Here is a 24,676-nt window from a genome sequence, read left to right as displayed (position 1 = left end):
TTGTCTTCATCTTATTCGGGCTTTCCTTCGCCGTCGAGTATCTTCGTATCTTCCTAGGGGAACAAGCATAGTGTCTCTTATAATCGTGTTGTTTAACATCTCGTATGTATGTCTGTTTCTCCTTAACGTCAATTTCCCATTATAATCGTCACCATATCTGACTCCCTCATTTATTTTTTTTAAACAACCATTTGCGGAGACAAGACATCCGAAAAAAAAAAATCTGTGTCACAGTGCGAGCGCTCTCGCAGCCTGTGGTCGATGGGCTGAGTGGGCGGACAATTTCTCCATCCTCTGCAAACTTGTTTTTCCAACCAAGTGTTGCTGACATGTAAATAGCATGTGGGGGATAGCAACCGAAGGGTTGCCGGAAAGGGTAAAAGTTGTGGCAAAATGCATTCTTTAAACCACAGGACTAGAAAAGAACAGCAAAAGACTCGTGAGGCATAGGCTACTGGTCCTAGACGATCGTGCCTTTCCTGCAGGAGTACGGCCGAAAGGGTTCGGTCTGTGGTCGCTACCTCTACCTGTATCACGTATGGGGAGTGGGGATCTGAAGCTTGCAAAGCGGGGGCTGTGCTCAGGGCACGTTTCAATGCGTCCACAGCATCCGTGTGCTGTAAAAGCCATTTCCATGGGGCCTGTTTCTTTAGTAGCTCGGAAAGTGGGGCTGCTTTTGTGGCGAATCCGTCTATATGGTTCCGACAATATCCAACCAGTTCTAAAAATGACCGGAGTGCTGTAACGTTTTGGGGCAAGGGCAAATTTACAATGGACTCAATGTGTTTGAGTTCTATTTCACGCTTCCCATGCGTGATGACCGCACCTAAATATGTGACTTTTTCCTGAAGGATTTGGGCTTTCTTGGGGTTAATTTTGCAACCAATCGTTGTAAGGAGTTCTAGTAATTCAGAAAGAACCGAGATGTGCTCTTCCTTGGTGGCCGCCTGTAGGAACAAGTCGTCCACATACTGAACAAGGCATTCAGGGCGGGAAAATTTAGATAATCCGTTTGCCAATTGTCTGTGAAAAATGGAGGGAGAGTTGTGGAAGGCATGTTCACGTGTACTGCTGTCCCTGGAAGGTAAACGCAAATTTATACTGGTATGCTTTGACCAGTGGTATGGACCAAAAGCCATTACTGGTATCTAATACCGAAAATTTTTTCGACTCCAGTCCCTGTCTCAACATGGCCTCGAGACTTGTGGCAACGGTGAGGGCTGCTAGGGGAGTCACTTTGTTCAATCCTCTGTAGTCGATGGTCAGTCACCATGATCCATCGGGTTTTCTTACTGGCCAAATCGGGGCATTATTTGGTGATGCAACGGGTCGAATCACGGCTTGATTCAATAAACTTTGAATTACCTTGGCTATCTCTCCCGCGGCTTGCTGGGGGAAGCCATACTGTTTCTGGGGCTTGGGATCGGGACCTGTAATGTTTACTACACTTGGGATTTTGCTGCAGTCATGCTTGTGCTGGGCAAATACTGTTTTATGTCTTTTCAAGACCTCTCTAACTGCTTTGTCTGTGGTAATGGTATCCGTAGTGGGCCATATCTCCTTCTGGTACATTGTGGAGGAGTTTAAAGTGGTTCGGGACCCTCCTATGTCCCAAAGGAACTCTACGGGGTGTCCCTGGACTGTGCCTGCAACGACCAGTCTTCCAGATTTATTCCAAAGGGTATCGCAGACCCAAGTTGGGGAGCCCGAACACTGTCAATCAGTGCCACTCATGGCCGAATTATCTGGTCGGGCGCTAACGCTGTGAATGGGTCGGGTATTGGTTCTGGGGGGGGGGGGGGGCGTTTGGGTGCTGATTCCTTTGCTGCTTCGGGGGGGGGGGCATTGCATTCTTGGGCATAATGTCCTTCGTGTCCGCAATTATAGCATTCCTGTGTCTTGGGGTGCTGCGCTGTACCTCTGTCTTCATTTACCCATGTGGGGTCTTGGTGTGCCCTCACTGGATTCATTGTGGCGTCGACTCTCTCATGCTCTGTATTTTTCTGTACCGACTGTTCCCAAGCTCTTGACAGTCGTTTTAGAACCCACACTTCATTGTGTGCTGGGTCTGAGGGGTCGTAACCTGCACATGCCTTCTGTCCTGTCTCTGTGGCATGGGATACTAGCGTACCAGTCCATTTGGCCGTATCGTCTGCTGATAAACGGGCGCAGGCTAACTCCCCAAATACAGCAGTAAAATGGATCCAAAGGCGTCCAGCAAACGCTGTTGGATGCTCTCCCTTTTTCTGCCTGCACCGGTTGAGTCCGTCTACTGGATCTCCTCTGTTATATCCTATGGCGTCTAAAATGCCCGTTTTCATTTCTTGGAGGCTACCTCCTCCTACATTTTGTGGGTCGGGAAGGACTGAACTAACTGAAGGGTCTAAGTACATAACTATGAGCTTAACCTGTTCCGGCTCGTCTAAACCATACATGAGGGTTTGTTGTTTCACTATCTTCTCGCAGGCATCTCATAACTGGGTGATCGTTAATGGCGTGGTGTACACTAAATCGGGTTGGCCTTCCGTGGTAACCCTGCGCTGTGTGGTAATGGGGTTCATTGGGTTGGGTGCTGCCTGTGCAGTCGGTGGTGCGGATGCTTTTCTTTTCGGGGCCTGGGGGGCTCTATTTTGATTCTTGGTCTCGCTTGCGTACCGTTGGACCGTTTCACAGAGTTCCTGCCAATCGGGGCCGTTTTCCTGGTCTAGATGTGGGCCAAAGGTGTCTCTAAACCCATTTTGAACTGATAGCAGGGATTGCAACCTTGCAATTTGCTGCCTGCATTTGGCATCGTCCACCGAACTCTGTCTCTGTTCCGTGGTGGAACTGTGGAGTGCTCGGAGGGCTGCTTTTAGATCATCGCACTGTTTCTTTAACTGCTGTACCTGATTCTCTGTCTCTTCTCTTACGATTACAGCACGTTGTGTCCTGGTAGGCCTTATCGTATTGGATTTGGAAGCTGCTAAGGTGGGCGAGACAGGATTGATGTGCCCTCTTGACATCACCCATTTCCTTGTCCTTCGCTGCTAACTGCTCCCGGAGCTGTACATTTAATCTCCCGCTTTCACTTAAATCTCCCTCTCTACTTTTCTCCTTCTCCCCTAGCTGCTTACGGAGCGTCCTCACGACCTCCTCTGTGCCTCGCAATTGTGCCAGACAGGACACGATTGCCATCGGCTTACGAACCTTAGTCAAACTCTTTTTATCGATCTCGGTCAGGCTGTCCCACCAAGTCTGTCCTATGCTGCCAGGACCTGTCTCTTCATTCGTGCAAAACTCAGACCATCGGGGCCATCCTTTCCCCTTTATGTATCTCCTAATCTGTTCTGATCTATTGGTCGCTGCGACCTCTGCCTCTTGTGGATGCATAAGGCGTTCCATTGCCTTCATGGCCATCCCTACAAATACTTCTGACTCCCGGAAATTTGGGACAAGGGGGAATAAAGCGGTGGTGCAAACATGGGTATGGCTCAAGCTATTTTCCGGTTTACACAACTCCCGAAAGTTTCACGCAACAAAATCTATCGAGTTTACCTTACATCCCTTTGTTAGTACACATGCAAATTACACACTTCCGAATTCTGGAGGTTTGATCGATACTGGTTTCGCTTGTGGTTTCTTTTACTTTGCCAATTTTGATTCTAATTCAAACACTTTTATGGGTTCTCTCGGAGTGACACGGTCACTTCTGGGTCGAGTCCCGTCAGATGTCGCCAATAACTGTTGCCTTTTCTTTTACTCTGTCTTTTCTGTGCCTCTGTTCCAATTATGGCAATCAGTAAGTTTGCCTTTCATTCTATGTTATCTATGTCTTAATGCTTAGAGTCGCCAGGTATCGAATGATACCACCACAAGTTTCAACTGGCTATCGATCAAAGAGCCAAACACCAGTTAGTTCAAGGTCACGGGTACTTTATTTACACACAATTAGTCATTCAACATAAACACTACTAGTTAACTACACCTATCAGCTAAGACAACCTGTACTTAACTTCTGGCACCCGGCTGAGGTCAGAAAACAGTGGCCGCTGTTCAATTCTGGATCTCTCGGGTTCGAAGGAGTAACTGCTGCTCAGCTGGGCTTATCCGTCTGGTAGTGGGCGTTGAACTTGGACTCGCTTCTGGTGTTGCTGCAGTTGGCGATGGCCGTGACCAGGGTACCAAGGCTAAGAGGGCGCCAAGAGAGCGCAAACATATGGCAAACTCCTCTTCTTATACTCGGGGGGGGGGGGGGGGGTTCGCGCTCTTTTGGGCGGTCCTTCGATTTGGGCCTTACTAATTTTGTGGTCCCTGATCACTCCGTTCGATTCCTTAGCCAATAAGTGGGCAGGGATCTGGATGGCTGGGCGTGTCCCAAGCGGTCACTGACCCCGTTTGCGTTTCCCTTGAACAAGGAGTGGCACCGAAATGTCTAGGACTATCCCAGTTGCTCGAGTACCAGTCCTTTGCTTTGGTGAAGGTGGGCCATCAAATGCTAATCGGCCCCATTAAAATGCTAATTGGACGGAGTTTCGATACCGTCTGGATTTCTTGCTTACGAATATGCATTTCAGGCTCTGAGCCTGCCTGAGTCTTGGTTTGTCCATTTTACCCGCCAGGCTTTGCAAGTTTCTCTGTACCTAGTTGGAAGTGGCTATCCCAGATGGCTACAATGTCCCCCATGAAACACCTGCCCTCCAGAAAATCCGCCATCAAAAACTCTTCAAAGAAAAAAAACTTTTCCAGAAACAAACGCAAGCACAAAATCCTCAAGTTCAATGTCCTCACTCTCCTCCCAGTCCTTCATGAACTCCATTGTCTCGTCTGGCATGCTGAAATCGTACTCGGCTTCTGAAAAGTCACCCAGAGGCGGGCCGGGTACAGCACTCAGAACTTTACCCTTTTTAAAGAGGGCAGCCTTGACCCAGTTAAACCCGGCCATTCTCTTCCCCAGTTCTGCTCCCAGGTCCTGGTACACTCACAGTTCGTTCCCTTCCCAGGTGCACTTCCTAGTCTGCCTCGCCCATCAGAGGAGGATCTTTTCCTTATCCAGAAATCTGTGCAACCGCACCACCATCGCTTTTGGCAGCTTGCCCGCTTGCGACCTCCTCATCAGTGCCCTGTGCGCTCAGTCGACCTCCAGCAGCTGGTGAAAGGCCCATTAGCTTTGCCAAATTTTTGGCCACGTACGTGCCGGCCTTCGCACCTTCGATGCCTTCGTCCATCCCCACGATCCTCAGGTTTTGACTTCTGGAACGATTCTCCAGATCCTGGAGGGCAGCACGGTAGCATTGTGGATAGCACAATTGCTTCACAGCTCCAGGGTCCCAGGTTTGATTCCAGCTTGGGTCACTGTGCGGAGTCTGCACATCCTCCCCTTGTGTGCGTGGGTTTCCTCTGGGTACTCCGGTTTCCTCCCACAGCCCAAAGTTGTGCAGGTTAGGTGGATTGGCCATGATAAATTGCCCTTAGTGTCAAAATTGCCCTTAGTGTTGTGTGGGGTTACTGGGTTGTGGGGATAGGGTGGAGCTGTTGACCTTGGGTAGGGTGCTCTTTCCACGAGCCGGTGCAGACTCGATGGGCCGAATGGCCACTTCTGCACTGTAAATTCTATGATAATCCTCCACCTTCTCCTTCGGCATCTTTTTGGGTCTCCCGCATCATCCCCACCTTGGCCACCAATGAGGCAAACTGCTCCTTGTGCTCCCCCACCGCCCCCTACACTTTCTGGATCGCCCATCCCTGGGATTCCAACCTCTGCTCCACTCTCATGACCCCCGACTTAATCAGTTCCACCACCTTGGCCAGGTCTGCCATGCCTCCTTCCTCTGCTGACAGAACTTTGCATTTAGGAACTATTCGCTACTCCGTTGACCACTGGGCTGGCAGAACAGCTCCCCTGCCCTCTGCCATCTTATCCTATGGCGCACCACAAAGACTCTCCTGTTCGAGCAGTTCTTTTCCTCGCGCCCCACTCCTAGTTTGTGGATCCATCCACCAGCCACACCAGAGGAGTAACACCTTCTACAGGCACTCCTGCACTTCTTGCCATCAAATACTTTGCCTATAGGGTGTGGAAAAGACCACAAAATACCACCATGAGCGGGAGCCACCGAATATACAACTGCTCTCTCCATGGCCGCCACTTGAAGTCCCCCCCCTCCACTAATTTTTTGAGAAGCTCCCCTACCATTGACATTAATCTGACTGACCTGCAATAGGTTTACCATCCTCCCATTTTTTAAACATGGCCACATTGCAGATGTAATATTTTAACAATTTTAACAATATAACTATGCTTCATTAAAGTATGTCATAACATGAGAAAGGGATTTAAACAGTGTACAATGTCTGAGTTGTGTGTGTGAGAGAATTTGTGGGAAGTTTAATCACTCTCTAAGTTCTGAACTAAATCTGATCACGAAGGGCATGCACAAAGAATTGTAGTTGTGTTGTGGTGATCACCTGCAAAATTTGCTCTTATGTGTCTGCTTTCCTCAAAACCTCTTCGTTAGTTGCGTGTGTTGTCCAACTATCAAGGATATTCCAAGGAGATTTGAGAAAAGAAAATTTCACTCTGTGTGGTGAGAATCTGGAATGCACTGCCTGGGATGGTAGTGGAGGCTGGAAACCTTGCATCCTTTAAAAAGCACTTGGGCGAGCACCTTTACATTCAAGGATATGGGACTAGTGCTGGTAAATGGGATTAGCGTGAGATTAAGGAAAGTTATTGTCGGTGCAGACCCGATTGGCTGAAGGGCCTTTTTCTGCGCTGTGCGACTCTAGGACTGTGCTCAGGGAGGGGGTGTTATCAGCTACTACACCTTGCCCCAGGGCGACCTGCATGCTAGGGTGGCAGAGAAAGCTCATCTCACTGGTGATTCAAAGAATCAACCATCCCCCGCCCTCGCCCATCACCCTTCACACGTCATCTGGGTTTAAAATTCCGCATTTGTTTCACAGGGGACTCTTTAATTGGCAGAGAGAAACATTTTAATCAATCTGAGCTGGATTCAACTTCAGACCTGAAAGATGAAAGGAGTTTGTGCTAAGCCAAACTGCCACACAGCGCAAATTCTTTCATTAAGCGTTCTTCTCAGAGAGCCAGACATGCAAGTGTTTTGTCAGCTCTGTCTGGCAGGTGTGTAACTTAGTTTATAACATCCATATGACAAGTGCTGTCAAATCTATAAATTATTTTATTTACACAACATGTCTTGATCACAATAGCTATTTTGAAAGTTAATTATAAAGAAATCTGGTTATAATTGTGGAAAACAATTGCAATATGAAGATGCCAGATATCGCACTGCAGTAAAAGTATGAAACTAATGTCAATCCTTCAAGTATTTTGAGCGAGCCTCCCAGTAGACTGGCTGCTTTCTCTTTGAAGTTACTGATGTACTGTGACATTTCAGTTCCTAACTTTGTAAATTGAGGCTCCCTTGTTCATTACCCCAGTTTCCTATAGAGTTCAGTAAAGGTTTCTCCAGTATCCTGCTATCTTCGTTTACATTGGTTCATTGCAGAACAGCAAGCACATATCTGCGTCTTTGAGAGACAAAGTTTCTGTTGGGAAATAGGAATGGCCTAAGGAACGCCGAGAGGCTGATGAATAGGAATGTTGCATATAGGATTTCTTTTGAGTATTTTTGACCTTTTCAGAATGAGATACTCGATAACTTGAAATAGAACTGTATGCTGTGAAAAGATAAGGCCTTTCACTTTTAATAAAAAGGATTCACTTCATTATTCTCCCAAGCGGTGTATAGAAATTCTCTAAATCTTGATAGAGAATAAAAGCCAGTCGATTCTGATTGTCAGACTGTGTGATTTTGAAAAAGGGGTTGCTTAGTACTGTTTCAATGCATATTAGACAACTATCAGTTCCTGTGCCTTTGTGTGGGTGTTTGTATGACTAGGCATCAGATAGTACTGCCCCAGTTGTCACAACCTTCAAACATTATCTTGGATTATTTGTAAATGCTGTCCACTGCAAATGTAACTCCTTTGCTGTCCAATGTATGTTTGACAAACAATCTAATGGTAAATATCTAGGAACATCTATCCCTTTAGGAGACTGTTGTCGAGCACCTACCAGCAATGCACCCTCTCGTGGTCTATCTTCAATTGTTATTCAGTGTAAACGGTCATTATAATTTCAGTACCATTGCAACAATCGCAAGGGAGAGGGGTGGGGGGGGAAAAATCAAATGAAAAGTACAAAGAATGAACTCTTGACCTCAAACCTCTTGTCCATAAATACTCCTATCTTTGTTAAATAGCCACCCCAGCAAGCTAAGATTTCAGAGCAAATCACATTACGCCTCCTTATTTTCTAATTTTGTCCTTGTTAAAAAAGCTGCTTTTAAATATAATCCCTTTGAAATCAAATTGATGGCATAATTTTAAAAAGAAACAAAGTTGACAAATGATATTTTAATATCTTGAAAAATGTCCAGCTGCTTTAGTTTTTTTAAAGAACTATTTGCTGATAAAGGTCTCAAGGAAGTTGTTTCCCAGTCGCTTGTAAAACAAGAGCTTTCTAATAGCAGAATTTGAAAGTAATTGATATTAAACTACATTATCACTAAAGTGCAGCAATATTCAGCTGTAATACTATATACTGCAAGTTCCACAAACAGCAATGAAAAAATTGTTCCGTTAATTTGTTTTAAGTATAAATGTTTGTTATGACACTGGGAAGACCTCTCTGCTATGTTTTTGGGGTAGTATCAGAGGGTCGTTTGCATCCACCTGATCAGGTTCAGTGATGCCATTCGTGCGTCAGAAAGCTTTGGGATGAAGTCTCACTCCAGGAATTAAGTACATAATCAAGACTAAAACATAACCGCAGTGTTGAAGGAATAGGAATGCTGCACTGTCAGGTGCTGTCTTTCAGATGAGCCGTTAAATTAAGGCTTATCTGTTTATTCATTACGATGTAAAAAGTCCTGTGGAACTCCTCAAAAGGCAGACGAGTCTCCTAGTGCCATGGTCAATACTTATCCCTAGGCCAGAGCAATAACTATACAAAACATTTATTTTTCAATTTTCTCACTCACTGCCCCGCTCATATTTGTTTTGTAAAATGGCTGTCTGTCTCCAAGCCTTTATAGTTCCTGAAAGGGACATAGATATTGGAAGTGCAGCATTTTTACGAAGCTGGAGATCAGAGGTATGGAATAATTGAGTGATCCTAACACTTTTGATTGTGTGCATGTTAGGCATGCCTGCTAGTTCAGTAGGTGAATACATTGTGGGAAGAGGTACTGGTCAATCAAGATATAGGTTCAGACTCTGATCTGTGCTGAACTCACTGATTTTGGATGAGTATTAAGGCTGAATATTGTTGCAATTTCAAGGTAAAATTTGTTTAATATCAATTTGCATTCAAATTTTTCTACCTTCAGTAAGACCTTATTTATCTCTTCAATCCTATTCGTCCCGATTTTTAAAGTGGTAAGAAACAGTACAGTCAATCCTTGTTTCTTCCAAAACACTTACACAATGTAATATTTATTGGATTGCACAGATCATTACATAGTAAAATATACTGGCTCCAATGAGTGTAAAAGTAACAGGTTCAGAAAAGTCTCTCTATCTGCACGATCCCATAAACCTAATCCTCAGTTTCCCATTCCCTCCAATATCTAGCAAGAGAGTGCAGCTATTACTGAATTCCTTATCTAGACTCCTTTATTATTGATAAAAGCAAATTACTACGGATGCTGGAATCTGAAACAGTAGAAAATACTGGATAATCTCAACAGGTCTGACAGCATCTGTGGAGAGAAAATGGAGCGAACATTTTAAGTCTGAATGGCAGGCTTTGACAAAGAGTCATCCAGACTCGAAACATTAGCTCCCTTTTCTCTCTGCAGATGCTGTCAGACCTGCTGAGATTGTCCAGTATTTCCTGTTTTTGTTACTTTATTATTGAGTTTGTTAATATAAATATTGCATAAAAAATGCCTGCAAGTGGACAAAGCTTTGATTAATTCAGAAATAAGCAGGCCTAACAATACAAGACTTCATATGCTTATTTTGTGCATTTTGTAGATACAATTATCTACAAAATGAATATTTTAATTAGAGGCCTTTTTGTAAAGAGTATGTAAAATCTTTAAAGTTGTGTATTTTTAGTGATCTAAAGCTGCTATTAATATAACTGATCTAGTAGCACCAACCGATTCTCAACAAATTCTGCAGCAGTGCAGTTTTTTTCTTTCAAACTTGTATGTACCTTTTGTAAGTGGTGACAATTTGAATTAATAATTGTGGGATTGTTTAATGAAGACACGATGACATAATTTTACTGGCTGGGTGACACATGGTTTCTTTTCCTATTCTCCAAATAACTTGCCAGGCACCTTGGGCTCCCACAGGCCAGCTACTCTTATACTCCTTCAAAGGGGCGGAGCCATGGGCTGAGCCCGTACATGCTCCAACATCTCCCCCTGTGGGTGAAGCCATACAATAGCCCACAGATAAAACCCACAGGGTTAATAACATAGAACATAACTGGTGAATTAACTGTATTTACAAACATAAAACATAACTGGTGAATTAACTGTATTTACATTCACCACAAATGTTCATTATTAGTGAGGGTTATTTTTGCACTTAATCTTCATTTTTGCTGAATCACTCCAGTGTGGGGTGTGTTGCTAGTTACGTGACTATTTTAAGCGTCCTGTGGATTTGTCTCCAGTATCTGCAGCTGTGAGAGCTACAGCAAACTATCTGAAATCTAAGCTGTTTGAATGTTTTTGGATACACACCACCTCCACAAACAATGTTTTTTTTCATTGCCTCTCCGGTATCTTGAGTAAAGTGGTGCAACCAAATCTTTGTATGTGATGTCACATTGTGAAAAAGGCACTCAACCGAGTTATATATTCCAACAAGCAGTATGGTGACTGATAAGGTGTTCGATACAGATTAAAATAATAGCCTTCATAAGGGAATTGGATAAATACTTGAAGAAAAACTTGCAGAGATATGGGAAAACAGTTGGGGAGTGGGACTAACAGAATTGCTCCCTGAAAGAACCGATGCACACTTGATGGTGCAAATGGCTTCGTTCTGTGCAGTACTATCCTTTGTTGCTATGAAATTAAAATCTCAAACACGCATACCCAAAGGTGAGTGAATGCTGCTTGTGTTAACGTGTTCTCTTATTTGGTCCTGGGCAGAAATTTTAATAATAATCTTTATTAGTGTCACAAGTAGGCTTACATTAACACTGCAATGAAGTTACTGTGAAAATCCCCTAGTTGCCACACCACAGTGCCTGTTCGGGTATACTGAGGGAGAATTCAGAATGTCCAATTCACCTAACAAGCACGTCTTTCGAGACTTGTGGGAGGAAACTGGAGCACCCGGAAGAAACCCACACAGACACGGGGAGAACGTGCAGACTCCGCACAGACAGTCACCCAAGCCGGGAATCTAAGACTGGCCCCTGGCACTGTGAAGCAACAGTGCTAACCATGTGCCATTGTGCCGTCCATGTCAATTATGTGATAGAATGTCTGGGTTGAGCTGTTGTCTAATCATATTACTAATCAAATTGTACAGTTGTCTAATCATATGTGCAACCAAGGAAGCCACATATTTAGGATGGTAAATGTAAAAATTATATTAGTGTGCAATTGATAAAAATATGTAGTGGCACAATTGTTCTTCTATCTCTCTGAGAGATATCCTCCGTAATAGTCGAACAAATGTAAAATTTTGTTGGTGCTTTAAGCCATGTAACTGTTTTCTCAAAAAAAAATTTGCAGCACTTATAAACTTTTTGTTGATCGCATTATAATCCAGCCATCTTGGTGGAAAAGAAAAGTTCAAATATTTTGACCTGAGTGAAAAGTGTTAAGGATGGTTTGTAGCCAAATGATTATTGGAGTGCATACTGGCACATTTGTCGGGAGTGAATTTTTGTTGTTTTCATTTTTTCTCGCCTCAATCTTCCCATCTTGAATTTTGACCCTAGCGCCAATGAATCGTGCAGATATACTTTTTAACTGACTGACTGTATTTTAACTTGATAAAATCAGTATCTGCCTTATTGAACAGAAAATTGGCATCTGCTGAGTGTGCAGAACTGGATGAAGTGAGGTGTGGAATGGATCATGTGCTTTGCCTCATTAATTCATCACCCTGGGGAATCCAACATTTTCACGGTCAAATACTAAAGTAGTATGCATTCAATTCTGACTCTACCCCATGTTTGTCAGAAGCAGCAGGTTATTTCCTACGTCAGTCAGCACTGTTTTCTCTACACCATTGCTTGAAATCCTGGGCTGTGTCCTGATACTGTACTTGCAGGCTGTGCAAATTCTTTGCTCGTCTTCGAGAAATGATTAACATTGAGCAGTTGGCATAAAGTGTTGGCATATAGCTTTACAATTGATCTAGCAACTCGAGTTACAAAGAATTGGACTTCCACCAGACAGCTGTGCAATTTGAAGCCCAGGCAATGACATTGACCCTCATCTGACTGCATTGGTGAATTTTGAAAAGAAACTCTGTCGTCCCAGGGCACCAAAAGTTTGGACCAGAATCTTTCTGGTATTAGCCCTGTTAAAGAACTATTCGCTTGATAAGTAACCTAATCCCCCAAGTGCCAAATACGTAGAGGGCTTATTACATTGAACTCTTAACATTTGTTAACACTGTATAAATCTTAAACTTGCACATAGTAAAATATTTAAAGAATCAAAATGTGCTCCATTGCTGTTGCTTTAAAATTGGAATAAGCATAGCAAAGCAAATAAGTGGACTTAACACCAAGAAACTGCAAAGCCCTGGGTTAGTGACTTTTATTGTACCTGAGCTATGGTAAATGACAGTTGATTTTATTGCATGTGGGATTTGATTACTTGTTGCTAGGCTGATGGATGATATGGCTTGAGGAGCAATACCCCAGAATGTCCCGTTTGTCATTGTCCCGCCCAGTGCACTGTTCCAAAGAGGGTGGGTAAAAGACTCTACCCTTAGAATTGTTGAGTTTGACTGCTGTAGAGATTATTTTCCCCCCAATCGTTGCAGACAAAATTGCACACTGTCAGTCCTAGTTCACTCTGACGTAGATAATTGGTTTGGATTGGATGGAATGCGGGGAAAAGGTTTTTTTTGTACATATAAAACAAATAGTTGTATTCATGTAGTGTATCATATCAGCACCTCAAAAAGCTTGAGACAAAACTAGAGTTGAAGACCGTTATGCAGGCCGTATTTAGACATGTAGACAAATGTTTAGATATAAATACTGTTTCAACCTTTCAATTAATCTACCCAAGATTTACCAAACGTCATTACCTTTGTGAAATACTGACAGATTGTGGTTGCAAACAGTGCAGTTGTATATTAAATTAAAGAATAGAAAACCTTGTAAAGATCTACGTATCAAATGCCACCACAGGTAGAACTTCATACCAAATTCGGTAACACAAATGTCCAACAGCTAGGTGTACTAGAGAAGGGCACCATTCTACAGTTGACATAATTGATTTCTACTGAGAGGTGATGCCCAAAGTGAAACTCCCAGAATTCCAAGTAGTGAAATGCTGATTGGTTGACACCTCTCTTTCTCATGCGGCATAAATTAGTTTTCCCTTTGAAATTTGGCATTTTAGTGTCTGATGAGTTCAAGACAAAAAGCTTTGACAGTATGTCTCTTTGATCAGCAATACTTACTGTCAAGTGATATGATTTTCTTGAGGAAAAATATGTTTTTAGACAGGATTTTTTCCCCTTGAACATGTATAATTCCATGCTGTGCTGTTTGCCCATATTCAATTGTCTCTTGTCATGTCAGAGCACCTTTAAGACATGGATGTTTAAACTATGTACCTTTAAGAAAACAGTCATGTCAGAGAGTGGGTGGGGCTGAGCTCAGGTCAGCCATTTTGCAGGTTTTTATTTTCAGTTTAGAAAGCAGTTTGTGTGTGTCTGTGTGTTTCCACAGAGCTGCAGGTTTTGAAAAGAGTTGGGTGTGTGTCTGTGTTTTGCAGTGAGCTGGGTCTCTCCCATGAAAGACTATCTCTGGATCATTTGGGTGATTTAAACTTATAATACTGAAGCCTTTAACCTGATGTGATACTGTTTAAAGGTGTTAAGTCTCTTGGAAGTTTGAAGCAACATTTTAAGGAATTATTTGCTGTTCCAATATTTTTTGAGTTATCTTTGAAGTAAGGGGTGTTAAGAGATCCAATGTTTATTTAAGATATTAAGTTGAGTTCATGGATTAAACAGTGTTTTGTGTTTAAAAACCCACGTGTCCATAATTGTAATCCCACACCTAGGGAAAAGGCCGCGGGCTCGGAAAAGCAACAAATCCATTAAAGGGAGAGGTTGGGTGAACTCCATGATACATTTTGGGGTTCTGAAAAGCCTCGCCCATAACACTCTGTAGTAACAAAACCAAGCGTTATTATGAATTCATTAAACTTCATGAGTAACTGCATATTAGCCTCGCTCATCCATCCTTCCACATCTTCCACCACCTCCTTTCTACCCCCACTCCCCCCAAAACCCTGACACTCTTCTCACCCCAGGACCTAGTGCTCTCTTCTCATTATTGACTTTTATTACTTTCATGTTATTGCTAATGTAATTTTAGTGATTTGTCAGACTTATTCTGTAATTATAATGATTTACTGTTTCTTCAATTTATCTTTTGTTTTTAGCCATGGCCCAGTGTTTCAAACCTAGCCAAGGATTTTATAGACCGACTGCTTACTGTGGATTCCAGTGAAAGACTGACTGTGGGCCAGGCCTTGAAACACCCCTGGATTGTAAGCATGGCAGCCTCCTCCTCTATGAAGAACCTGCATCGCTCTATATCTCAGAACCTTTTGAAGAGAGCTTCATCTCGATGCCAAAGCACCAAGTCAGCCCAGTCTACGAGATCCAGTAGGTCCACAAAGTCCAACAAGTCACGGAGAGTACGAGAGCGGGAACTGCGGGAACTTAATTTACGGTACCAACAGCAGTACGAGGGCTGAGAACGACTTGGAGTATTTTTTACACAATGTTGCCTTCCACTGTGCACTTTCTATTCATGTATCTCTCAACAGCAAGTTGACTATTGTGGATTCAGGAGAGTTTACACAAACCACTTTCTGCCAATTAAAAAAAAAAAAAAATTTGTCAATTAATTTCCAAATGTTACTGCAAACTTACCTGCAAACCCTCAGAAGAAAAAACTGACCATTGTTCAAAATTATACTGGAGAATATTGAGCCAATGAGACTTTTTCCAAATTAAATTAGCTAAATGTAAATGACTAAATGACTACTGGACGTATTGGAGCTATTTACAGGAGTAAACTTAAACTGGCATATCTAAAACTGATCAAAAAAGGGCTCGAAATGTTGAGCCTCAATATGCTGGTTATATTTCATAAATTCCAGTTCATTCCAGTTTCTTAAGCTTGTGTTGGTAATTGTGTTGCTGTTTTCTCCATACATATTTTCAATACCGTAATCTGGTAAAGTTGACTCCCATTTTGCAAAACGAAATCCCTTTACTGTTTTTTTTACTCAATAAATGTGCATAACGCATACCTAATCTACCACTGAAATGTCTTGGGTTTGGTGTAGGTGCTCTGGGAATACATGCTAAGGGAGCTTTTTTTAAACTTGTACTTTTATTTTTTTAAACCTTTTCCCACAGTTGTGCATCTTTCTTTTGCATTCAACAGTGAAAAGGCTGAGCTTCCTTCAATTTTTGAGTGAAGATATTTTGGTGTTACAATTATAAATTGTTCAATGAGCCACTAGAGCCTAGAAATTCAAAAATCACAACCACTGCATGCTCTATGTGCATTTCATCAATATTTCTTCTGTTGCACTGTAACACCTGATGCTGAACAGGAACAGTTGTGCACGATGTCGGTTGGCACATGCGCAGATTCACCCCATGTTGACAGCTGGTGGCACTAGTTTGTGCCTGCGCCGTTTTGTCCGCTGCTGGCCTGAACCCTCATCATTTCGCCCACCGCCTCACGATTGCCACCCCTCTCTGAGCCCTCGCTACCTCCCACTTACAGCCTGTCACCCATACTCTCACCATCCTCTCCCGTGCCCTCACTGGCTGCCCCTCTCTTGCACATACAGCACCAGTTAGACATAGAGGAAACTGCTCTGTGCATTTTCCCATTGCACACTTCCCAGGAACAGTACAACATGGATCTCCTGCATGAATAATCTGATACTCAATCTGCTTAAACATTACTAGAGGATACAGCAATGTTTGTAGTTTCCAGTTCAAGGTGTAATTATTTTCTGGCTCAGTCCCGTTTGGCCTGCACCATCCTTGATGCTGACGACGGCCTGGGATATCATTGGCAGTGACGTCCCAGGCACTGCAACTAAATGTGCATGGAGTGCTCCACTGAATTTGTGGCGTCACCAAAGTCAGCCCTTTCTTAACCTAGATGTTAAGATGTTCAAATAAGTTATATTAATTTAGTCTGTGGTCGTGCCCATTTCCCAAACCAGCCATAATTAGAAGCAGAATGAATCCATTTCCAAATTTGCCCATTTTAATTTAATTTTTTTTAAAAATATATATTAAAGTTTTTTAACACAATTTTTCTCCCTTACAAACAATAATCCCCCCCCCCCCCCCGTAACAAAAAAACAAACGAGAAATCGCGCAGAGCAAGATACATACATGGCAAAGTGATATATTAACACAGCTTTGTACACTGGCCCTCTCCCATACGTGCCAGTTTCCCCAACCCTTCATGTTGTCTCTTGCTCATCCACCCTCCCAGGCAGTCCCCCCTTTCCCCCCTCCCCCCCCCCCCCCCTCCCAGGACGTGTCCACCCCCCCCCCCCCCCCCCCACGGTTGCCGCTGCTGCTGACCGACCTTCCTCTAACGCGCTCCGCGAGGTAGTCTAGGAACGGTTGCCATCGCCTGTAGAACCCCTGCGCAGACCCTCTCAAGGCAAACTTAATCCTCTCCAGCTTTATGAACCCAGCCATGTCGTTTATCCAGGCCTCCACGCTGGGAGGCTTCGCCTCCTTCCACATTAGCAAGATCCTTCGCTGGGCTACTTGGGACGCAAAGGCCAGAATGCCGGCCTCTTTCGCCTCCTGCACTCCCGGTTCGTCCACTACTCCAAATATTGCTAGCCCCCAGCTTGGCTTGACCCGGACTTTCACCACCTGAGATATTGCTCCCGCCACTGCTCTCCAGAACCCCTCCAGTGCCGGGCATAACCAAAACATACAGACATGGTTCGCCGGGCTCCCTGAGCACCTTCCACATCTGTCCTCCACCCCAAAGAACCTACTCAGCCTCGCCCCCGTCAAGTGTGCTCTGTGGACCACCTTAAATTGTATCAGGCTGAGCCTGGCACACGAGGAGGAGGAATTAACCCTACCTAGGGCATCAGCCCACAGACCTTCCTCGATCTCCTCCCCCAGCTCCTCCTCCCATTTACCCTTCAACTCTTCTACCAGTGCTTCCCCCTCTTCTTTCAACTCCTGGTGTATTTCCGACACCTTGCCCTCCCGACCCATACACCCGAGATCACCCTATCTTGAACTTCTTGTGCCGGGAGCAACGGGAATTCCCTCACCTGTCGCCTCACAAAAGCCCTCACCTGCATATATCTAAAGGCATTTCCCGAGGGTAACTCCACCTTCTCCTCCAGTGCCCCTAGGCTCGCAAACGTCACGTCGATGAACAGGTCCCCCATTCTTCCAATCCCCGCCCGATGCCAGCTCTGTGAACCCCCCCGTCCATCTTTCCCGGGACAAACCGGTGGTTACCCCTGATCGAGGACCACACCGATGCTCCCATTGCACCCCGGTGCCATCTCCACTGGCCCCAGATCCTTAGCGTTGCCGCCACCACCGGGCTCGTGGTATACTTTGTCAGCGGCAGCGGTGCCGTCACCAACGCCCCCAGGCTCGTTCCTTTACAGGACGCCATCTCCATCCTCTTCCATGCCGCCCCTCTCCCTCCATAACCCACTTGCGGATCATCGCCACATTTGCTGCCCAGTAGTAGCTCCCCAGGTTTGGCAGCGCCAACCCTCCTCGGTCCCTACTGCGTTCCAGGAACCCTCTCCTTACTCTCGGGATCTTATTCGCCCACACAAACCCCATAATACTCCTGCCTACTCTCTTAAAAAGGGCCTTAGTGATCACGATGGGAAGGCACTGAAACACAAACAGAAACCTCGGAAGGACCACCATTTTGACCGACTGCACTCTACCCGCCAGCGAGAGCGGTAGCATGTCCCATCTTTTGAAATCCTCCTCCATTTGCTCCACCAACCTCGTCAGATTCAGTTTATGTAAGGTCCACCAACTCCTGGCTATCTGGATCCCCAGATACCAAAAGCTCCCCTCCGTCCTCCTCAGCGGTAGGTCCCCTATCCCTCTTTCTTGGTCCCCCGCCTGTAATACAAAGAGCTCACTCTTCCCTACATTGAGCTTATAGCCCGAAAACTCCCCAAACTCCCTTAGAGTCTGCATGACCTCCACCATCCCCTCCATTGGATCCGCCACGTACAGCAACAGGTCACCGATGCTCTTCTCCCCCTCGGACCACCCCCCTCCATTTATTAGACTCCCTCAATGACATGGCCAATGGTTCGATCGCCAATGCGAACAACAGGGGGGACAGGGGGCACCCCTGCCTCGTCCCTCGGTACAGTCGAAAGTACTCCGACCTCCGCCGGTTCGTCACTACACTCGCCATCGGGGCCCTGTAAAGGAGCTTAACCCAACTGATAAACCCTCCCACAAACCCAACCCTACGCAGCACCTCCCAGAGGTACTCCCACTCTACTCGGTCAAAGGCCTTCTCTGCGTCCATAGCTGCCACTATCTCCGCCTCTCCCTCCTCCGATGGCATCATTATCACGTTTAAGAGCCGCCGCACATTGGTGTTTAGTTGCCTGCCCTTTACAAATCCCGTCTGGTCCTCGTGGATTACCCCCGGGACACAGTCCTCGATCCTCGTGGCCAGCACTTTTGCCAGCAACTTTGCATCCACATTGAGGAGTGAGATCGGCCTGTACGATCCACATTGCAGTGGGTCCTTGTCCCGCTTTAGGATCAAGGAAATTGTCGCTTCCGACATTGTCGGGGGCAGGGTACCCTCCTCTCTTGCCTCATTAAAGGTCCTCACCAGTAGCGGGGCCAACAGGTCTACGTGCTTCCTGTAGAACTCCACCGGGAATCCGTCCGGTCCCGGGGCCTTCCCCGCCTGCATGCTCCCCAAACCCTTGCTCAGCTCCTCCAACCCAATTGGTGCCCCCAAACCAGCCACTTCTTGCTCCTCCACCCTCGGGAATCTCAGTTGATCTAGGAATCGTCTCATCCCCTCTTCCCCGTTGGGGGCTGGGATCTGTACAGCTCTTCATAAAAGGCCTTAAATACCTCGTTTATTTTTGTCGCACTCCGAACCGTGGCTCCCCTTCCATCTTTGACTCCCCCTATTTCCCTCGCTGCCATGCTCTTACGGAGCTGGTGTGCCAGCATCCGACTGGCCTTTTCCCCATACTCGTAGATCGCCCCCTGCGCTTTCCTCCACTGTGCCTCCGCCTTCCCTGTGGTCAACAGGTCAAACTCCGTCTGGAGCCGTCGTCTTTCCCCAAGTAATCTTTCCTCCGGGGTCTCTGCGTATCTCCTGTCCACTCTCAAAATCTCCCCCACTAACCTCTCCCTTTCCATACCCTCTGTCTTCTCCCTATGAGCCCTAATGGAGATTAGCTCTCCCCTGATCACCGCCTTCAACGCCTCCCATACCACCCCCACCCGCACCTCCCCGTTGTCGTTGGCCTCCAAGTACCTTTCGATACACCCCCTCACCTTCCCACACACCACCTCGTCCGCCAGCAGTCCCACATCCAGCCTCCACAACGGGCGTTGGTCCCTCTCCTCTCCCAGCTCCAGTTCCACCCAGTGCGGGGCATGGTCCGAAACGGCTATGGCCGAATACTCCGTCCCCTCCACCCTCGGGATGAGCGCCCTACCCAGAACAAATAAATCTATCCGGGAGTAGGCTTTGTGTACATGGGAGAAGAAAGAAAATTCCCTGGCCTGCGGCCTTGCAAACCGCCATGGATCCACTCCCCCCATCTGATCCATAAACCCCCTAAGTACCTTGGCCGCCGCCGACCTCTTTCCAGTCCTTGATTTGGAGCGGTCCAGTGCTGGATCCAACACTGTATTGAAGTCCCCTCCCATTATCAGGCCTCCTATCTCCAGGTCCGGAATGCGCCCCAACATGCGCTTCATGAATCCTGCATCATCACAGTTCGGGGTGTATACGTTTACCAACACCACCCACGTCCCTTGCAGCCTACCGCTCACCATTACATATCGCCCTCTATTGTCCGCTACAATAGTCTTGGCCTCAAATGACACCCGCTTTTCCACCAATATTGCCACCCCTTTATTCTTCGCATCCAGTCCCGAGTGGAATACCTGTCCTACCCATCCCTTTCTTAACCTGACCTGGTCCGCCACCTTCAGGTGTGTCTCTTGGAGCATGACCACGTCCGCCTTCAGTCCCTTTAAGTGCGCAAACACTCAAGCGCTCTTCACCAGCCCATTCAGGCCCCTCACATTCCACGTTATCAGCCGGTTTTGGAGGGGCTCTCACCCCCCCCCCCCCCTGCCGACTAGTCATCTCCTTTTCTGGGCCAGTCCCGTGTCCACGCCTCCCTCACCCTCCAGTCCCTCAGACGGGGGACCCCCGTCCCGACCACCTCTTCTGTGTCCCATTCCCTTTCGGCCAGTACAGCAGCAACCCTTCTCTCTCCCCCCCCCCCCCCCCCCCCCCCCCCCCCCGCTAGACCCCTGTCTAGCTTTTTTGCTCCCCCCATGTCACTCCCGTAAGTCAGCTGACGCCTGCTGACCCTGGCTTCCCCCGCCGTCCCATTGACCTCCCCGCGTGGGAGTCTCCCAATCAATATGCATTCCTTCGTTCCCCTTTCCGCCTTCCCGCGTGCGGGAAAAGAACCCGCGCTTTCCAAAGCCCGCTCCGCCCCCTCTGGCGTAGCTCCTGTCGCGGCCTTGTCTCTCTCCCCCAGCCCATGAAACATTTCCTGTGCGTGATTGACCCCCTATATACAACAACCATCACACATCAAACCTCAAACATCCCCCCCAACATCACCAACCCTCAGTTAGAGTCCAACTTTTCGGCTTGTACAAAGGTCCACGCCTCTTCAGGCGTTTCGAAGTAATAGTGTTGGCCCTTGTATGTGACCCACAGTCGCGCTGGCTGCAGCATTCCGAATTTCACTTCTTTCCAGTACAACGCCGTTTTGGCCCAGTTGAAACCCGCTCTCCGTTTTGCAACCTCTGTGCTCCAGTCCGGGTATATTCGGATCTCTGCATTGTCCCACTTACTGCTCCGCTCCTTCTTGGCCCATCTCAGGACCCACTCTCTGTCCGTGAACCGGTGGAACCTCACCACCATCGCCCTTGGTGGCTCATTTGCCTGGGGCTTCTTTGCCAGCACCCGATGTGCCCCGTCCAACTCCAGCGGCCTCGAAGGGGCCTTCGTGCCCATCATTGCCTCGAGCATCGTGCTCGCGTATGCCCCGGCATCGGCCCCCTCCACGCCCTCAGGGAGACCCAGGATTCGCAGATTCTTTCTCCTCGACTTGTTCTCCAGGTCTTCAAGTCTTCCCGCCCACCTCTGGTGTAGCGCCTCGTTCTGCTCCACTCTCACCGCCAGACCCACGAGCTCGTCCTCGTTCTGACTGACTCGTTTCTGTACCCCCTGGATCTTAACTTCGTGGGCCTTCTGGGTGATCCCGAGTCCTTCAATTGCCGAAAGCATAGGTGCCAACATCTCCTTGCGCATCTCCTCGAAGCAGCGCTTGATGAACTCCTGCAGCTCCCCTTTGTCCCTGGCCGCCGCCATTTTGTTTTCTTTCCCTCGCTTCTCGCGTTGCTCCAGTGCCGCTCCTTTGGCCGTTACACTTCTGGTTGGAGGGGGACCTCTCTCTTCCCTTCCCCATGGGTTGCGTCAAAAAAAAGTTCAGTTGGGGCTCCTCTAACGAGCCCGAAAGTCCGTGGTAGCGGGAGCTGCCGAATCGTGCGTCTTGGCTCCGCATAGCCGCAACCGAAAGTCCATTTTAATTTAATGACACCACTGGTGGGATGAAGAGAAAAGATTGTTCTGTTAAATTAATGATGGCTTTGTAAGTCAGTTGTGAATATTATTGTGCTGCTCTGTGCCATATGTTTGCAAGCAATAATCTCAATTTGTACAAACCCATTGCTTCTTTCAACCCTATTTTCAATTCTGTTCCAAAGCTGTATTTATTTTCTTACTCAAGATGTCCATATGATTTCCAGGCTTGGTGGGTGGGTAAGCATCTGTTGTAAGATTTCAGTTGTAGTGTGTGCATCAGCCCAGGGTGAGTTGCTCTTCAATCTGTCACTCTGCAGCTAGGTTAGTCCTTACCTCCCCAAGAGTATTGGGGCCAGCACACCCAGTGATGGAGCTGTAGTTGCAGAGCTATGTCCATCCTGACAACGCAACTGTTTTGAATGGAGATCATTTGTCCACTAATTCTTTTGTGTATTAGTTCAGACGGTGCCATACATTGGTGAGGCATTTGTCCCTGACACAGGGCAGTAGCTACTACTGTTATAATTCATACTTCACATTCCTGCACCAGATCCCACTTACAGTACTTTTCACCCCTATCCTTACTAACTCATAGTGAGTCCAGGTTTCTTAACATTTCTAAAGTAAAATTATTATTCTTATGTTTATATTCCTTCTTGGAATTACCCATCCCTATCTATGTAATATCCTCTAAACCTCCAAATTTGCCTCACTGTCTTGAATTCTAGATTCCCCTGGCAGGCATTTTGTGCTTCCCGCTCCTTCGCCTTAGCTTTGGCAGCCCGGCCTTTACATGTCCAGGCCCCATGGTCTGAAACTTTCCCTCTCCAGCCCTCATCCTTTAAGTGGGAGATGAGAATTTTAGCTTGAAAATCAGGAATGCACTAACTGACAAGGGTATGGAAGCAGATTCAGCTTTCCAAAGGAATTTGGACATTTAAGAAAGAAGAATGTGCAGGGCTGTAGAGAAATTACAGGGTGTGGGTAGTTCTTTCAAAGAGTCAGCAGAGGCTATTCTCTGCACTGCATATTTCAATTAATTGAATTTCCTTAAAATCAACCTCTTTGGTTCAGCGTGAGTTCTTGTCTGATTATTTCCCTGTAAAGCTCCATGGAAAGCATGCATGCATTATATAAATTATATCTGATATATTAATATAATTTGAAAATATCTGAAGAAAAAGCCATTGTTCATCCACATCAAAACAGCATAGTTTAAGATGCAATTTGCAATTTCATCCATTTGCATGCAGTCAGTCTTTCCCTTCAGATGGCACTTGTAGTTGACGCTGGTTAAATAGCTCGAGTCCCTTAGAAGGATATTTGTAACATGAGGCCTTTACATGTTCAGATATTTTTGTGCTTAGTTGAATAATAGCTTGCTCACATTTTTAGCTTTGTCTTTTGTTTATTGTTTAGTATTTATCAGTTTGCTATATAATCATTTGCCAATATTAAATGTTCAAAGTAGAAGTCACCCTTTCAAGTGTATTAAAAAAATCATTCATTTTTATAAATCTATAATTGCCTTCTAAAGCCAAGCATAGTACTGTTTTTGGGGAGGGGGTGAAAGAGGGAAATTCATTGCTGTCATCAGAATATATTGCGAGTTACAAATGTGGAGCTAGATATCATAGAATTTACAGTGCAGAAGGAGGCCATTCGGTCCGTCGAGTCCGCACCGGCTCTTGGAAAGAGCACCGTACCCACGGTCAACACCTCCACCCTATCCCCATAACCCAGTAACCCCACCCAACACTAAGGGCAATTTTGGACACTAAGGGCAATTTATCATGGCCAATCCACCTAACCTGCACATCTTTGGACTGTGGGAGGACACCGGAGCACCCGGAGGAAACCCACGCACACACTGGGTCCTCACAGACAGTGACCCAAGCCGGAATCGAACCTGGGACCCTGGAGCTGTGAAGCAATTGTGCTATCCACAATGCTACCGTGCATTATATGGCAATATATATATAGTCACCGAGAGCTAAATTTAGAACTTCTCAGCAATAGTCACATAAATGAAAACAATGCTCTTGTGGACTCTCGAAATAAATGGCATACCCATTTATTTATATGAGTAATAGCTACTTCTTGGTCAGTACTAACTGAAACTAATGTCTTCCTTATTGTTTTCCCAAACATAATTAAAACTTTCTCTAACTACTGCATGTGTGATAAATGTAATTATGTTTCATTACAGAATGTTGGGTTTGGTGGGCCATACAGATATGCAAAAACAATGCATGCATCAGTGGTTCGTGTTTAATGTTCCTGTAATGTAATCAGTTCTTTGCATGATTTTTCTTTACCACAGAAAGCTATTTTTCTTTAAAGACCAAACATTTTTCCATGAATTTCTGGCCAGTTAGAAATCTTGTTAATGAACATAAAACCCTGGCTACTTGTAGTATTGTTGAGTGGAGACAAAGGTTGACAAGATGCATCAAAAATGGCATTAAAAACTCTCAACAGTCTTAATTTCTGCTCCTTCATATTTACCAAACTATCCACATTATAGGCAATGAGGATTCTACATTATCAACATTTGAATTTGAGTTCTTA

The 24,676-nt window shown here is 45.8% G+C and overlaps 1 protein-coding gene across 2 annotated transcripts in view; it reads left to right on the top strand.

Moving 5' to 3' along the window:
- Window positions 1–15,562, top strand: part of pskh1 (protein serine kinase H1) — an 87,288-nt gene extending 71,726 nt beyond the window's left edge. For both annotated transcript variants that reach the window (XM_072518362.1, XM_072518361.1), the window contains exon 3: window positions 14,676–15,562. In XM_072518362.1, the coding sequence (XP_072374463.1) occupies window positions 14,676–14,993 (318 nt within the window). In that variant the 3' untranslated portion in view covers window positions 14,994–15,562. The remainder of the gene's footprint in view (window positions 1–14,675) is intronic.
- Window positions 15,563–24,676: the final 9,114 nt, after the last annotated feature.

Source organism: Scyliorhinus torazame, chromosome 10 (assembly GCF_047496885.1).
Source record: "Scyliorhinus torazame isolate Kashiwa2021f chromosome 10, sScyTor2.1, whole genome shotgun sequence".
In the NCBI taxonomy this organism is placed as follows: domain Eukaryota; kingdom Metazoa; phylum Chordata; class Chondrichthyes; order Carcharhiniformes; family Scyliorhinidae; genus Scyliorhinus; species Scyliorhinus torazame.
Note: the sequence above shows the minus strand (reverse complement) of the source record. Positions and strands in the feature narration are given on the sequence as shown.